The sequence below is a fragment of the Alexandromys fortis genome, unplaced genomic scaffold (assembly GCF_014885135.2).
Source record: "Alexandromys fortis isolate MF-2015 unplaced genomic scaffold, M_Fortis_MF-2015_v1.1 scaffold_50, whole genome shotgun sequence".
In the NCBI taxonomy this organism is placed as follows: domain Eukaryota; kingdom Metazoa; phylum Chordata; class Mammalia; order Rodentia; family Cricetidae; genus Alexandromys; species Alexandromys fortis.
Genome location: NW_026067932.1, coordinates 9,628,478 through 9,644,761, shown reverse-complemented (window position 1 = coordinate 9,644,761; position 16,284 = coordinate 9,628,478). Strand labels below are relative to the sequence as shown.

Genomic DNA, 16,284 nt, shown 5'->3' with positions numbered 1-16,284 from the left:
CATGGATTTCCCCTGCCCACCCCCTGTGTGATAAGTCACACTCTACTTTTCCTAGTAATAGAATATTGATTCCAAGAGCCACACTGATAGATCCCTTAGGAGACCTATTTTTCGCTTGCCCTGAAATAGACGATCTGCAGAGTGTCCTACGCCTCTTTAGCGGATGTGGACAAAGCGGTGGCTGCAGCCAAAGACGCCTTTGAAAATGGTGAATGGGGAAGGATGAATGCCAGAGAAAGAGGAAGGCTGATGTACAGGTATGCTTTCTGTAAAAACAACTGTGTTATCATTGGGTATTGGTTGACATTGTTAAGACTTTAAAAAAAATTCCCACAAAACATTCTATGTTGAATACACCTAGGTTAACATTGTTAAGACTTTAAAATTCCCACAAAACATTCTATGTTGAATGCACCTGAGGAAGACGTTATGTGTCTCTTGTTACTTGAGTCATATAAAATGCCACACAAGTTCCTGACGTTTGGATTACTGCTCGTATCAGTCAGAGCTCATCAAGGACTGAGTAAGATGTGGAGAACATCATGGAACCCCCACAAAGACCAGGGGAAGACAGGGCTGGTGGCAGAGAAAGTTGGTGCTTCCCCGAGGTCTGAAGAGATGGAGGAGTAGGTGATGGCTAGAACCTGGCAAGGTCTATAGTTGCAGAATAGGGCTCTAGTACCTTCTTTAGCAGCAGAAGAGTGTTCTAGAGTCCTCTGTAGCTGCATAATAGCACTCTAGAGTCTCTGCAGCTGCACACCCTTCACCACCTTCACAAATGTCCTGAGGTGTCCCAGTCACCAGGTAATAAATAGGATACATAGGTCATTCTCTAAGGTCATGGACCAGAGTAGAGAAAATGGACAAAACTGCACAAGGGGACATGCTACGCCTTGTTTTCTAAGACAAAGAAGTAAGGAGGATAGCCAGGTGGTGGTGACGCACGCCTTTAATCCCAAAACAGGCAGAGGAAGATGGATCTCTGTGAGTTCGAGGACAGCCTGGTCTATAAAAGCTAGTTCTAGGACAGCTAGGACTATTACACAAAGAAACACTGTCTCAAAAAAAAAAAAAAAGGGAAGGAGGAAAAATACCAACACTCTGGATGAATATTACAAATAAGCGAGTATTCTAGAAGTAGTTCCAATAATTTATCCTGCTTTTTGCTTACACACAGCTAAAAGTTTGGCCTGAATTGACAGACCTCTTAGATCTGGATTTAGTAGAAGCATGGAGGCTCCTGTCCAGCCAGACTCCTGAATGTCCAGAGCCACCCCAGGGACGGAAGGATGGAGGGTGTGGGAAGGACAGGGGGAATCAGGGTGGGGCATGAATACAAATGGCTCTTTTGACTATTCCCAACAATGCCACAGACCCCACTCATGTTCCTGAGGAAACCGGCAGCTTGAAGAATCTGCTGTGGGGTTGGGGATCCACTCCACATGCCTGCTTTGTCCTCTGCAGTTAGTTTGGAAACATTTCTGTAGCAACCAAAAAGCCACAAGTGTCTACGGTCCTTAGTGGGGTGCGGTTTGTGCTCTGACCCCTCCCTGTGTGATAATGAACTACTCGCTTGCTGCTGGTTCCTTTGACCCGCCACCTCCTGTCTGTGGCTGCTGTGGCTCCGCCACCACGCCACTGCTTATACCTAGGAGGCCAGGGGCACACGCTGAGGACATGGTTGGCTTCTCCCTGTAGCTTAGTGGTAAAGCACTTACCTAGCATGTGAGGTTTGGGGTTTGATCCATAGCACTGCAAAATCTGTATTAATAACCTGCTGAAATACACCATTTATACAACGATTTATTTAATTGCTGCCTTCCTAGACTATGCTCTCCATAGGGGGAGGTATGTTGCTCTGGATCAGTCTCTGGAATCGCAGTGGTAGCATGTAGAACTACCGCTAGCATATACAATTAGTGCTAGCATGTACAACTATAGTGCTAGCATGTACAACTATAGTGCTAGCATGTACAATTAGTGCTAGCATGTACAATTAGTGCTAGCATGTACAACTATAGTGCTAGCATGTACAACTATGGTGCTAGCATGTACAACTATAGTGCTAGCATGTACAACTATAGTGCTAGCATGTACAACTATAGTGCTAGCATGTACAACTAGACTAGCACATACAACTAGTTCTAGCATGTACAACTATTCCTAGCATGTACAACTAGCGCTAGCATGTACAACTAATGCTAGCATGTACAAGTAGTGATAGCATGTACAACTAGACTAGCATGTACAACTAGCGCTAGCATGTACAACTAGAGCTAGCATGTACAACTAGTGCTAGCATGTACAACTAATGCTAGCATGTACAAGTAGTGATAGCATGTACAACTAGCGCTAGCATGTACAACTAGCGCTAGCATGTACAACTAGTGCTAGCATGTAAGTGCTGAGTGGATTCCTCCCCCTGTGCACACAGACTCGCTGATCTGATGGAAGAAAACCAAGAGGAGCTGGCGACCATAGAAGCACTAGATTCCGGGGCCATCTACACCCTAGCTCTGAAGACTCACATCGGAATGTCTGTGCAGACATTCAGATACTTCGCAGGCTGGTGTGACAAAATTCAGGTAGGCACACACGCTCCTCGTCCCGAGAGGGAGGTGGCCTCAAGAGCGCTGGTTTGTGGCAGGGCTGGCCTCTGGCTCGGTGGCATCACTTCATTTCCCGTCCTCTGCGGGGGAGCAGTGTTGGATCCCCGTGCTGCAGAAAAGCAGGCAAACCCACTAGGAGCCTCCTTTAACTATTTTTCTTTCTTGATCTGTGTGTATACATGTGTTCATGCGTGCAGTGTGCATGCATGCATGTGTGTGTGTGTTTGGTGGATGTTGGGTGTCTCTTCCTCAATTGCTCTCCACCTGTTTTTTGAGACAGGGTCTCTCACTGACCCTGGAGCTTGTGGATTCGGTTAGACTGTCTGATCCGAGATCTCCAGGAGTCTGCCTGTCCTGCCTCTCCAGTTCTGGGATTATAGACATGTGCCATTTCGTGTTTTATACATAGGTGCTGGGGATCTGAACTCAGGTCATCAAGCTGACAGTATGCACTTTCCCAAGCAGGGTCATCTCCCCAGTCCTATCATAGTTCATTTGAGAAAGAAACAGCAGTTCATTCTAACACAGGAATTTATTTCCCAGACGTTGAACAGGAGAGATCAAAAAAGCATATTATCTGCGATTAAGGTTAGTAATCTAAGTTAATAAAATATCAACCTCCGTTTCCTTTAGGGCTCTACAATCCCAATCAACCAGGCCCGTCCAAATCACAACCTAACCTTCACCAAGAAGGAGCCACTTGGGTAAGAGGAGAACCTCTGGGTGATGTGGACGCTGTGCCAGTGTGGCGGGGAGCACTAAGGGCGTGGGCCTTCGAGCCTGGGGTGACGTGGACACTGTGCCAGTGTGGCGCGGGGCACTAAGGGGTGGGCCTTCGAGCCTGGGGTGACGTGGACACTGTGCCAGTGTGGCGCGGGGCACTAAGGGGTGGGCCTTCGAGCCTGGGGTGACGTGGACACTGTGCCAGTGTGGCGCGGGGCACTAAGGGGTGGGCCTTCGAGCCTGGGGTGACGTGGACATATGTCAGCGTAGGGGGGGGCACTAAGGGCGTGGGCCGTCTCCTCGCAGCGCCTGCGCCATCATCATCCCCTGGAACTACCCACTGATGATGCTGGCCTGGAAGAGCGCAGCATGCCTGGCGGCGGGCAACACCCTGGTCCTCAAGCCGGCACAGGTGAGCCTCATCAGCGGGCAGAGAGCTCCACTTGCCTGTAAGTAAACTTAACATAGACACACATCTGTGAACAGCACACCTCCAAGCTTCCCCCGGTTCACAAACAACGCTTCGTATGTTATTTGTAAATTCTCATTTTTAGAAATCGCAGGTTGGGGAGGAGCGTGTTCGTGCGTGGGCGCAGAGCTCAGGGGACGAGTCTGAGGAATTTGTTCTCTCCCTGTAAGATCTGGGAATCGAACTCGGGTCACAGGGTTTGGTGCCAAGGGCTTTGTCTATGCACCATCTTGCTGACCCCATTCACATTTAATTTCCAAAAATCTTGCAAAGGGATGGAAGATGGGGGAAAGTACAGAAGATTAACGTAGAAATTGGGCAATTGTGTTAGGTCCGGGGGTGTACAAACTTCGACTCTGTGACGTAACTCGATCATATTGGGCCACATGCACAGTCATCCAGGAGACAAATGACGGAAGGGCCACAGGTTGAACATGCCTGAAATCATGTACATGTGTGGACAACAAGGGAATGCTTAAGAACATGCCTCGGGCACTTCTCTGAGAAGCCTACGGATGCTGCAGTAGTTTCTGTATGTGTTAAGAACACCTCGTGTGACTCAGGCTGATCTTGAACTTCCCTGCACCTGAAGCTGGCCTGAAACCCAAAACATCTGGTCCTCCTGCCTCCACCACCCTAGGGCTATGATCACAGGCAGAGGCCATACCCAGCTTCGGGAATGGGTATAAGTGTTATTCTACCCATGGTGGCTTCATTCCAGGGCATAATAACACACCTTGGATCAGTCCCCTCTTCAACAACAGCGCTGTGGTAGACTAAACAACAGGCTGGCACAGTAGGCTTCTTGGCACTGCAGCAACTGCGGCTGGCTTCTCACGAGTTTCTCCAGGCGGCCCTGTCTAAGCATCTCTGTGTAGCTAAGGAATCTGTCACTAGAAGGGGGAGCAGGTGCCCTTTCTACACGTGGGCTGCGGTATTTGTCATGCTGGTTCCACGCCGGGTCTTTTGGCTACTTGTCCATTCTGTGAAGGTTGCTTCATTTAAAATAATAATAAATCTGTGATTCCATGTAGCGAGGCCTGTTGACTGCACACAGGGCAACTTTCAGGGCAGAGGAACAACTGAGTGGGACAGTGGCACAGACAAAACTAATGCGGGGACTATGGTGATCTCCCTCTCCTTCCCTGCCCTCACACAGGGAGAGAGGGAGAGGGCGAGAGAGACAGACAGACGGAGGGAGGGCAGGTCCCCCTTGATTCTGCGTGTGCCTCATTCACAGGATACTGACACCTTCTGTGACCCCCCCACCCCACCTCCATGCACACTGAACACTATTGTCCAGCCCTAAACGTGAGTCACAGATGGTTTACTGTGTATCTGCCGGTGGAAACAGAAGCTCAGATATTCTCCATACCTCCCTGGATCTTCCTGCCTACCCCACTGTTAGAGATCAAACGAGAAAAAGAAGCACACATTTAGTTAATCAGAGTTAGCATGGGGAAAAATGAGAGGATAGAGAGAACGAAAAAGAAACACAGTGAAGACTTCATATTTGGGTGTCCAGGGCGAACGAGGAATTCTCTGGACTATTTTAGCAACTTTACCATAAGCCTGAAGTTATCTTCAAATAAAAAAAAAATAACAACAAAGCAATGTAAGATACAAAGAGAATGGACTCCCAGGGGCAGGGAAATGGCTCACCGGGCGGGAGGACAAGCTTTGCCAGCATGTACACCTGAGTCTGGATCCTCAGAAGCTGTGTGGTGAGCTGGACACAGAAGGATGTGCCTGTAGCCTGAGCAGCAGTGGGGAACACGTGGATGCAGACAGATTGATTATAACTAGCTTAGCTGAAACGCCACGCTTCTGATTCAGTGACGTCTCAAGGCAATAAGGTGGACAACAGCAACATCCAGCCCTGGTTTCCATAAGTGTGCACACCCACACTCCTGTGCACGTACCTCAAGTGTGCACCACACCCACAAACGGGGGAATCAGGGCCCTGGTAAAGACAGCAGGTCTGAGGAAGGCAATGGCTGTCTTCTCTTCCAGGTCACGCCCTTGACAGCCCTGAAGTTTGCAGAGCTGACAGTGAGAGCTGGGTTTCCAAAGGGGGTCATCAACATTGTGCCGGGCTCAGGTAAACCTGCAGGGGACCAACGGGCAGCTCAGGAAGCTGAATGCTGTTTCCCACGGCAGTCTTAGCCCGAATGAACTGCGTTACAACTGAATACAGTTCACGAAGCTTAATACATTTATGGTGTAATGGAAATACAGAGTTGAAATCTAATGTGTGTGGAGCGTGGAAAGGAATGGCATTGGAAAACTGCCCTAAGGGGGCCATATTGACTTTGGAAGGTAACAATTGAGGCTTCTCCACCAATGGGCACCGCTGCATGGAGGACACTGTTTAAATCCATTTGTAATTAACACAAAAAATGTAACTGCGGGTTTGAATCTAAGCTTAGAAACCCTACTTGAGCAAACACAAACCCACCCTCCCTGCAAGATCTGAGTCGTGTCTTCCCCTTAATGAATTCTGCAGGGGGAGTCGCAGGACAGCGGCTGTCTCAGCACCCGGACATCCGCAAGCTTGGCTTCACCGGCTCCACGTCTGTGGGCAAACAGATCATGAGCAGGTACTGGCTTGCTGTGGGAAGCCCACTCAATCAGGCTTCGACCTGACTTCCAACAGAGTGTGTTGGAACGAAGAAAAGGCTGGGGATAGGGCTCAGCTGGCAGATTGATTGCCGAGGTTGCACAACGCCCTGGGTTTGATTCCTATGGGGAATCTTCATTATTTGACCACCGGATTTCTCAAACATTACAGAACACCTCTGAACTATACAAACCATGGGGAAAAAAACCACGTGAACCTACCACATTTACCGCCCAGCCACCATATCAGGTTTCTTTTCTCCCCCCCCCCCCACTCCTGAGACGCGGTTTATCTGTGCAGCAGGTCTGGACTTGCACTCGTCATCCTCCTGCCTCCACGCTCTGCACGCGGGAGCTACAGGCATGCACTGCCACGCCCTCATAAGCGAGGTTCTTCATGTTTCTGACGCTGAATTGTATTTTGCATTTCAAGTACGAACATGGTTAGGAGAGAGAGAGAGAGACACAGACGGACGGACGGACGGACGGATGGACGGACAGAATAACTGCTTGTTCCTATTTGTTCTCCTCTAGCTGTGCTGTGAGCAACCTGAAGAAAGTCTCCCTGGAGCTGGGCGGCAAATCCCCACTTATAATATTCAATGACTGTGAACTTGACAAGGCCGTGAGGATGGTAAGTGGGCCCAAACCAGGCAGAAGGCGCCTAGATCTACAACACGCTTCCTCTCCTTTGTGGGAGGCCTTCAGATGGGATCTAGTTGAGCTGGTCAGAAGCAAATGTCATCTTTGTGTTTATCCTAGGGATGCTTAATTGCTTTAAATGGCTTTTTATAAAATCTCCCTCCTGTCTGATAGCACCTTGTCTCCTTCATCCCTCTTCTGGTCTTAGAAACCAGGCTCTGGCTAAACTCTTTAAAGAAACTCAGCAAAGGGTTTGCCTCCATGCCTAACACCCAAGTTCCATTCGCAGACTCACAAAGTGGAAGAAAAAACCACCTCCTGCAAGTTGACCTCTGACCTTCATACACGTTAAAATATTTATGCACCTGCCTCCAAAATTTAACATGTAAAATATTTCTAAAATAAGGAGAAAAGTAGTTAGCAGGGCTTGCCTTTGCCTGCAATGGAAGTCAGGGTTTGATTCCCAGCACGTCATAAACTGGGCATGGCGGTACTCATCTATAAACCCTGCACAGGATCATCTTAGGTGTATCCTCATTGTCACACATTTTAAATAAGTGCTCACGAGCTGCAACTGGGAAAAGTCAAAACAACTATCTCCTGGCAGTTGCTAAGAGTCACTAACAATCTACAGGACTGTCTCCAGTCTCTGTTACCGTGGCACTTGCATAAAAACAGGTGGGGGCAGGGCAGAGGGCTCAGTCAGTACAGCAAGTGCAAAAACCAGTATCTGGATTCACAGCACCCACACTAGATAAGGCAGTGTGGACCCGGAGTCCCAGCACTGGGAGGTGGGAGCATCCCTGGAATTCACTAGCCAGCCAGTCCAGATAGTCAGCAAGAGACCCTGACAAGAAAAAAAAAAATTAAGACATGGAGAACAACCGAGAAACACATGTGGTGTTGACCCCATTTCCATGTGCACACACACATGAACATGTTCTCACACAGAGTGCTGCCCTCTCTGTGTGATGGGATGACCAGCTGACCTGAGCAATACTAACGTGGCTTTCTCCTCTGTTGCTGAAGGGCATGGGTGCAGTGTTTTTCAATAAAGGAGAGAATTGCATTGCGGCGGGACGGCTGTTTGTGGAAGAGTCCATCCACGACGAATTCGTAACCAGGGTGGTAAGGCATCTTAGATCTGCTGCGGGTTGTACATGAACAGTTCTCTGGAAAAGCACTTCTGGGATTATTCCTGAATTTTAGATGTGAGATAGCAATGGCGGTATTGTAATAGTTGAGATGGCCAGGGGTGCAGATGGTTCAGTGACTACTTAACACACACATGGCCCTGTGTTCCAAGATACACACACACTTAATACACACACATACATGCACATGCATACATACACACACACACAGTGCACTGGCACATACCTGTAATCCCAGGGCTGGACAGGCAGTAGACACAGACAGAGGCCAGGGACTAACGAACAAAACACCATAGACTGACCAGCAGGCTTCGGGCAAAGGAGAAACTCAGCCTCAAAACACAGGTGAAGAACACCTGGGGAAAAACAGCCAGGTTGTTCTCTGGCCTCCACCTGTGCGCGCACACACACACACATTCACCTGCATACACACAAATACAGACACATAAACAAACACACAAAAGCAGAGGCATCCTTTCTTCACAAAGAGCATGATACGTTTTTTAAGAGGCAGGTCGTGGGGAGTCAGTGGGCAGTAGTCACTGACTCCTCAGCCTTACAGAGTAATTTACTTTGTGTCTCATTAGAATCCAGTCCGTAGTATAAATGTACAGAGGCTCATAAGATCTGACACATGAGACATTTTCAAAGCAGAGACCAGAAACATCAAGCACTTGCTTTATTGGTCCAGTACAGGACTGTTTTCTACAAGGGCAATTTTGGTATTCATTCATCGTGTTTCCTTTTTTAAGACTTGGATGAGCAGGATTTCACTGTGTAACCTACCTAACTGGAAGCTTGCTATGTAGACCAGGCTGCCCTCAAACTCAAGAGATCTACCTGCTTCTGGGTCCCAAATGCTGGTAGTAAAGATGCGCACCAACACAACCAGATAAGATTTATTTGTAACTGTGTGTGTGTGCACCCTGAAGGTCAGAGGTGGTTGTGAGCACCTGGTGTGGGTACTAAAAACCAAACAGATCTTCTGCAAAAACAACATGCATTCCTATCCTCTGATCCATCTCTCCAGCCCTCAACAGCTAAGTGCTGAGGCTGGGTATTGACAATACAGAACCAATAGGCAGCCAGGGTCACCATCTTCTGGGCATTGACAATACAGAACCAATAGGCAGCCAGGGTCACCATCTTTTGGGCATTGACAATACAGAACCAATAGGCAGCCAGGGTCACCATCTTCTGGGCATTGGCAATACACAACAGGCAGGCAGCCAGGGTCACCATTATGCAGAGCCTCTCTACAGCACAGGGTTAGCATGGCACCAAGAGATCAGTAGCAGATCTATATTAAAGCTCACGGGGTCATGGTGTCCTCCGTCCTTTCTCCTCGTTGAGCTGGAGTTACAGCCGGAAAACGACACAGAGGATGACCAGGATGAAAAGTAGCACACATGGTGTGCCAGGAAAAAGCAGTGCGGCACTTCTCACCAAAACATTCCATCCTGGCTACAGGCCAGGTCAGCCCTGGTTACACAGGGGATTAAAGACAGCCTGGGCTACATGGTGTCTGTCCCCCCCCCCCAAATAAAACAACAAAACAACAACAACAACAAAAAAACCTCAAAACAAAAACAAAACCATTCCAGCAATTCTTCCAGCCTGGCTGTCTCACGAGAGTCTCACAAGGGCGCTCTACCACATTTAAAGAGGGGAAAACACCAGAAATTCTTTTGCCATCAAGAGTCTAAGACATTAATGAAAATTCGAGAATGTCACTTTGCTCTTCATGGGTTAAAATTCAAGATTTGGATACACAGCACTGGGCTTGTATTGTGAGAACATAGTACTTAGGGACTTGACCTTCAAAGTCACAGTGTAGCGTGACTGTGTGTGATGAGACAAACCATTTAACTCCTTCGGGGCCTTGGTTTCGCCTTCTGTAACATGGAAACATTGAAGACTTACCTCCAGTGCAGCTGGAAAGAGCCAACCACACATCTGTCAACCGCTCAGGACACCATGACACAAATAAGACACATAGAACACGTGACTGATAACACTGCTACTACTAACGGCGACTGTGTTTTGTGGATTGGGTAAAATACAGGTGGAAGAGATTAAAAAGATGAAGATTGGTGATCCGCTGGACAGATCTACGGACCACGGGCCCCAAAACCACAAAGCCCATCTAGAAAAGCTGCTGCAGTACTGTGAAACTGGGGTGAAGGAAGGGGCCACCCTGGTATACGGAGGACGACAGGTGCAGCGGTCAGGTAAGAGCGTCTTTGGGGAAGTGCCTGGTGCCTGCCCCCCACCCAAAAGCCAGAATGGATGGTATTGACTTCTATTTCAGTGCTTCCCTTGCAGAAGAGTGGTGTGTCTGTGTGTGCACACACACGTGTGCTTATGAATACAGGTGTGGCATGTGTGCCTATGTGTGTGTGTGCCTATGTTTGTGTGTATGTGCAATGTATGTATGTGTGTGCGCAAATGGGCGCATATCTGTGTAGGTACAGCTTGTGTGTGTTTTTTTGTGTGTTTATTTTTATTTGTTTTTTTTTTTTTTTTATTTGTGTTTGTACGTGTTTGTGCACATGGGTGCATATGCGTGTAGGAGCAGTGTGTGTTTGCCTATGTGAGTGAATATGTATATGTGCAGTGTATGTATATACATGTGTATGTATGTTTTTACATGTGTTGGTGCACTTGGGTGCTTATCCATGTAGGTGCAGCATGTGTGTGTATATGTGCAGCATATGTATATACATGTATTGTGTGTGCGTGTTTGTGCACCTGGGTGCATATGCGTGTAGGTGCAGTGTGTGCATGCAGTTTTCACCTGCTGTCAAGACGGGGCTTGATATGTTGATCTTCAAAAGCAGACAACTACTGTTTGGACTGTTACTGTACACCGGCTCTTTATTTTAAATGACGGCGATTGCAAGAAAAATCAAAGTATTTATCCTGTGTTCCCTGGATGAGCTGAGTTTCCAGAATCCTGAATAGGTGGTACAGGGACATTTCCAGAAAAGAATTGTTGTAAATCAAAAGAATAAAAAAGCCGGGTGGTAGTGGCGCACGCCTTTAATCCTAGCACTAGGCAGGCAGAGGCAGTCAGATCTCTGAGTTGTAGGCCAGCCTGGTCAACAGACTGAGTTCTAGGACAGTCAGAGCTACATAGAAAAAAACCTTGTCTTGGGAGAAGGAAAAAAAAAAAGACAGAGTAGAAAAATCACTGCTTTGCATTTCTCTTGATGAAAATCACTGATTCAGGGAGAAAATGGTGGTCCATGGAGACGGGAGTCCTTAGACCAAGGCACTGGCAGCTGGAGAGGGATAAGGCATCTACTGCACTGCTGCTCTTGCACAAGACCTGGGTTGACTCCCAGCACCTACACGGGAGCTCACAGCTGTAACTCCAGTTCCAGAGGACTTCTGATCTCCGTGGGCACCGAGCAAGAGCACAGTGTGCACGCATGCAGGCGAACACATAATTTTTAAAAAAAAAAAAAACACCATTTTTATTTTATATGTATGTGTGTGGAGCCTGTATGTGGGCCTGTGTATCACATGCTTGCTTGGTTATGTGTGTGTTGAGCCTGTATGTGGGTCTGTGTAGCACATGCTTGCTTGGTGTCTGTGACAGTCAGGAGAGGGTCTGTACCTCCGGGGACTGCAGTTCCAGGTACCACGTGGGGCTGGGAATCAAACCCGGGTCTTCTGGAAGAGCAAGTGCTCTTCACCACTGAGCCATCTTACCATGCCCAAGGGATTTTTTTTTTAAAGGAATATATGATATAGAAAAAGAAATGACACCTTAACAAAGCAACGTCAAATTAAAAATGCTAAGATATTCAACAATAGAGCCAGGTAGGGTGGCATACAACTTAACTCCAGCACTTGAAAACCTGAGGCAGGATGGAGGTTCAAGACATGTCAGTGGGGAAAAAACAACAACTCAAAAGTGCTGAACTATGAATATATATTAAATACATACTCTCCTCTTACATCCTTGAGCTTTCCACAATAGTCATGTAAAAAATGAGCATCCAGGAAGGCTCCTGCTACACAGAAGACGGTTCTCTTCTTTAGATAAGCCTGGGGTGGGGGCTGGACTACCTCAGTAAACTGGGGATGAAACGACCTCGCCTGTGGCTGATGCGTCTATTCTTCCTCCCAGGCTTCTTCATGGAACCAACTGTGTTCACAGACGTCGAGGACCACATGTATCTCGCCAAAGAGGAATCCTTCGGGCCTATCATGGTCATTTCTAAGTTTCAAAACGGGTGTGTTCCCTACGCACACTGTGTAATAGGGGTTTCAGCGAGATAACTCCTCTGCCTGGTGCTGTCCTTAGAGAATGCATTCAGTGGGCGTGCAAGTCTCCACCCTAAGAGTAAACGAACTGGCTAATAAGTTAGAAGCACCTGGGGGCTGGGAGACAGCTCACTGGGTGAAGGGCTTCCTGGGCAAAGAAGAGGGCTGGAGTGCAGATCCTAGCACCCACTTAGGAGGGAGGTCTGGCACCATGGCAGATGCAAACTCAGAACTGAGCAGAGACAGGAATGTCATCCCACAAGCCAATCCAGCCTGACTGGTGAGCTACAGGTTTAATGAGAGACCCTGTCTCAAAAGCTAAGGAGACAGAGTAGCTGCATGTGGGGAAGACAGGAGAGCTTTGGGGCTGGACAGTTCTGAAGAGGGGTGCACACAGGAAAAAAGGCTCCGAAAATTGGCAGAGGAAGCACACAAATGATCCCTGCAGACTAAAAAAGATGATGCTGGTGAAATAGGAAGAGATACTCCCCAACCTGTGTGGAGAGTGGAATACTCTCCCTGCATATTTAATGGTGTTTTCTGCTTCTGGAAATATCTCACAGGGACATCGATGGAGTTCTGCGCCGAGCAAATAACACCGAATATGGTTTGGCCTCTGGGGTTTTCACGAGAGACATCAATAAGGCCATGTACGTAAGTGACAAGCTAGAGGCGGGAACGGTTTTCATCAACACCTATAACAAGACAGACGTGGCCGCCCCTTTCGGCGGAGTGAAGCAGTCTGGCTTCGGGAAGGACTTAGGTGAGTGCAGCCTATTTTGCTTCTGGACATCCACACTGCACCACACAGAAACATTATTTCCAGGCCACCCCACTCCCTTATTACTTTAAAGGAGATCTCCTACACAGCAGTTTACGAAGGAAACTGAAATTCTAAAAACCACTAAGTACATTTGAAGAGAACTACAACTGTTTCTGTTCATGTGTACGTGTGTCATGTCACACATGTGCTCGGAGGAAAACTGTCCATGTTGGTTCTCTCCTTTCACCCCATGGATCCTGGAGATTTAACACAGTCCATGGGGCTTGCTTGAGAAGGGCCTTTCCCCACTCAGAAATCTCTTAGGTCAATTGTTTTAGCTATAACGTGTTTTGAAATCTGACTTTCAGTATGAAGTTGGTTTTGTGGAACTCAGTGGAACCAAGACGACAGTCTGGGGGGGGGGTCAAAGTAGCTCTGGGGTTGGTCCTCTCTGTGAGTCTTGCAGAGTCACTGAGATAAGCAGGGACTCCTGGGCACGCAGGGCCTCCAGGAACAGAGAACACACGATGCTGGACGCAGTTCACGGTCAGCAATGGTCTGGATGCTGAGGTTGTGCTGGGCCCTCGTGTAAGACTTTACCTGATGAGCACAAGTGAGGGAACCCAGCAGACAGCTACTAGGATGCCATTGTTCTGATCAGGAGAACCGGGCCTAGAAAAGGGGGATGAGGTGCCCAGTTCCACACAGACAGGCGCAGACAGAGAAGCAAAAGTCACTCAATCCAACTGCAGATCTCATCTCCTACTCTGTAGTCCTCCATTGCTTAAAAGTATAAAAATACACATTAGGATGGGAGAGCATGGTATGGTGGTTCAGGCCTGCAACCCAGCACTTAGGAGCACAGGAGACAGGAGGATCAGTTCAAGAGCATCCTTGGCCAAATAGCAAATTGGAAAACAGCCTAGGCTATGTGAATCTCAAAACACTCTAAAATAAAAATACTTGATTTGCTGAAACTTCCCTGCAAATTTGGCTCATTTAAGGCATTAGATTCTGTTTCCTAGAGATTTTTGACAATGTATTTATAGGAATAAAAAGTGGTTTGGGTCTAAGACACAGTTGCAGGTTTTCTTGGGAATGTTTGTTATAGAACTACTTGTTTTTGTTCTCTGACAGTGTAACCGGCAGCTAAAGGCTTGTTTGACTATAAAACAAAACAAAATGCCTCACGGTTCTGACACGACTGAAGGCTCCTTGGCTCAGTGTAGGCTCAATCTCGGCAATCGTAGGTTGTAGTTGCCTAGGGGCTGTAAAATATCTGATCTGATTGCTCTGGAGAAGGCTGGGAACAAGTTTGTCATCCTTCCTCATTGCTCAAATGAGGGAACAAGTTTGACAGCCCTCTACCATGTTCCTCAGACTCCTTGTGACACCTGCCCTTGGCCTGTGTACCCTCTGTCTACTGTGTTCAGACTCCTTGTGACACCTGCCCTTGGTCTGTGTACCCTTTGTCTACTGTGTTCAGACTCCTTGTGGCACCTGCCCTTGGCCTGTGTACCCTCTGTCTACCATGTTCCTCAGACTCCTGGTGTCATCCCGTCCTTGGCCTCTGTACCCTCTGTCTACCGTGTTCATCAGACTCCTTGTGGCACCCTGCATTGTGGCACCTGCCCTTGGCCTCTGTGCCCTCTGTGTACTGTGTTCAACAGACTCTGTATGACATCCTGTCCTTGGCTTCTGCACCCTGTCTACTGTGGTCATGAGACTCCTTGGGGACTCCCTGGCATTGGCCTCCTGTAACTTTGGCCACTGTTGAGATCACTTGTCTGGAAGCAGGTGAAGCCAAGATGTGGTCTTCCCTCTCCGCCAAGCAAAGGAAACTGCACTTCCAGTCCCCTCTCAGCGAACGTCCCCAAGTTTTCCTCCCTGTACTCAACTCTGCTTTATTTAATGCAACTGAACAAACAGCACCCTGGCCACAGGACCACAAAACAAAGAAACAGAGTTCATCAAGCAGGGAACAGGAGGAAGGTTAGGGCTGAAGTTCACCAACCAACGCTCCAATCCCTGAAGGCCCTGGTAGGCTTCTCGAGCCCTCACTACTCATCACGGGCTATGATACACTAGCATCCACACTGTGAGGACTGTTAGCGATGCCTAACATCAGGGGCTTCCCCTAACTTACTTCAAGGCTCTCTAATATCTCGTGTGAACCTAAGCAGCACAGGCCTAGGCCACAAGGCCTTACCCATCCTTGTGTGTGTTCTACTGCCTACTCTTCTCTCCCCCAGGTGAGGAAGCCCTGAACGAATACCTCAAAACCAAAACGGTGACGCTGGAGTATTAGAGCAACACTAGCATCAGGAGGCCGTTGACCAACAGTTGCTGATGAACAAGGAACAATCTGGGAGCCACAAAAATATACAGAAGGACCAAGAAGACCAAAAAGAAGATTGCACCACTCGTGCGGCCATTTGCCTGAGTGTTGGGCCTCTTGGGGAGCATTTGAACAAGGACCGCAATAAATTCCAGTACACATCTTTCTTATCACCGAATGTCTTACCTCTGTCAGGATTAACAACGCTGGTTATTGTTTGTATTTCTAAAGTGTGGGAGTCCGCTATCTCCCAGGAAGAACTATTCTCTTCAAGGCCATCCTTCCTGAACACACTGACTTCACTCAGCTATAATATACAGGACTTCTGGGTCTCTAATCCCTGAGCCATACATACGGGATACCGACGATTATTTCTTTACTTTTGCTATCAAAGAACAGGGTATCCCCATAGAATGTGACGGCTGTCCTTTTCATTCCCATAGTAAAGCGATCTTGGTGCCTTTGACTATTCTGTTGCCCATCATGACATGACAGAGGAGCACCCAGGAACCCTACCTCTAGAACAAAGTTAACAAAGTTAAGTTCTGAGGACACCAAAATTACTCACATTGTTTTTGGTCCTATAATTTAAACCCCAGTAAACATCTTTCCAGGCAAATTTTGGGAGGTAAACAGCGTGAGACAGCCAATCTTAGTCGTAATAGACTGCCTTACTGTCTGACTGGGAAAAA

General features: G+C 47.8%; 1 protein-coding gene across 2 annotated transcripts in view; it reads left to right on the top strand.

Moving 5' to 3' along the window:
• The window catches only part of Aldh1l2 (aldehyde dehydrogenase 1 family member L2), a 38,217-nt gene extending 22,462 nt beyond the window's left edge, over nt 1–15,755 (top strand). The window contains exons 12-23 of one of the 2 annotated variants that reach the window (XM_050145763.1): nt 130–257; nt 2,435–2,585; nt 3,243–3,313; nt 3,639–3,744; nt 5,815–5,902; nt 6,308–6,401; nt 6,955–7,054; nt 8,092–8,190; nt 10,282–10,447; nt 12,355–12,460; nt 13,055–13,254; nt 15,507–15,755. In XM_050145763.1, coding sequence (XP_050001720.1) covers nt 130–257; nt 2,435–2,585; nt 3,243–3,313; nt 3,639–3,744; nt 5,815–5,902; nt 6,308–6,401; nt 6,955–7,054; nt 8,092–8,190; nt 10,282–10,447; nt 12,355–12,460; nt 13,055–13,254; nt 15,507–15,562 — 1,365 coding nt within the window. In that variant the 3' untranslated portion in view covers nt 15,563–15,755. The other variant, XM_050145764.1, reaches the window with a different exon arrangement.
• The last annotated feature ends 529 nt before the right edge of the window (nt 15,756–16,284 follow it).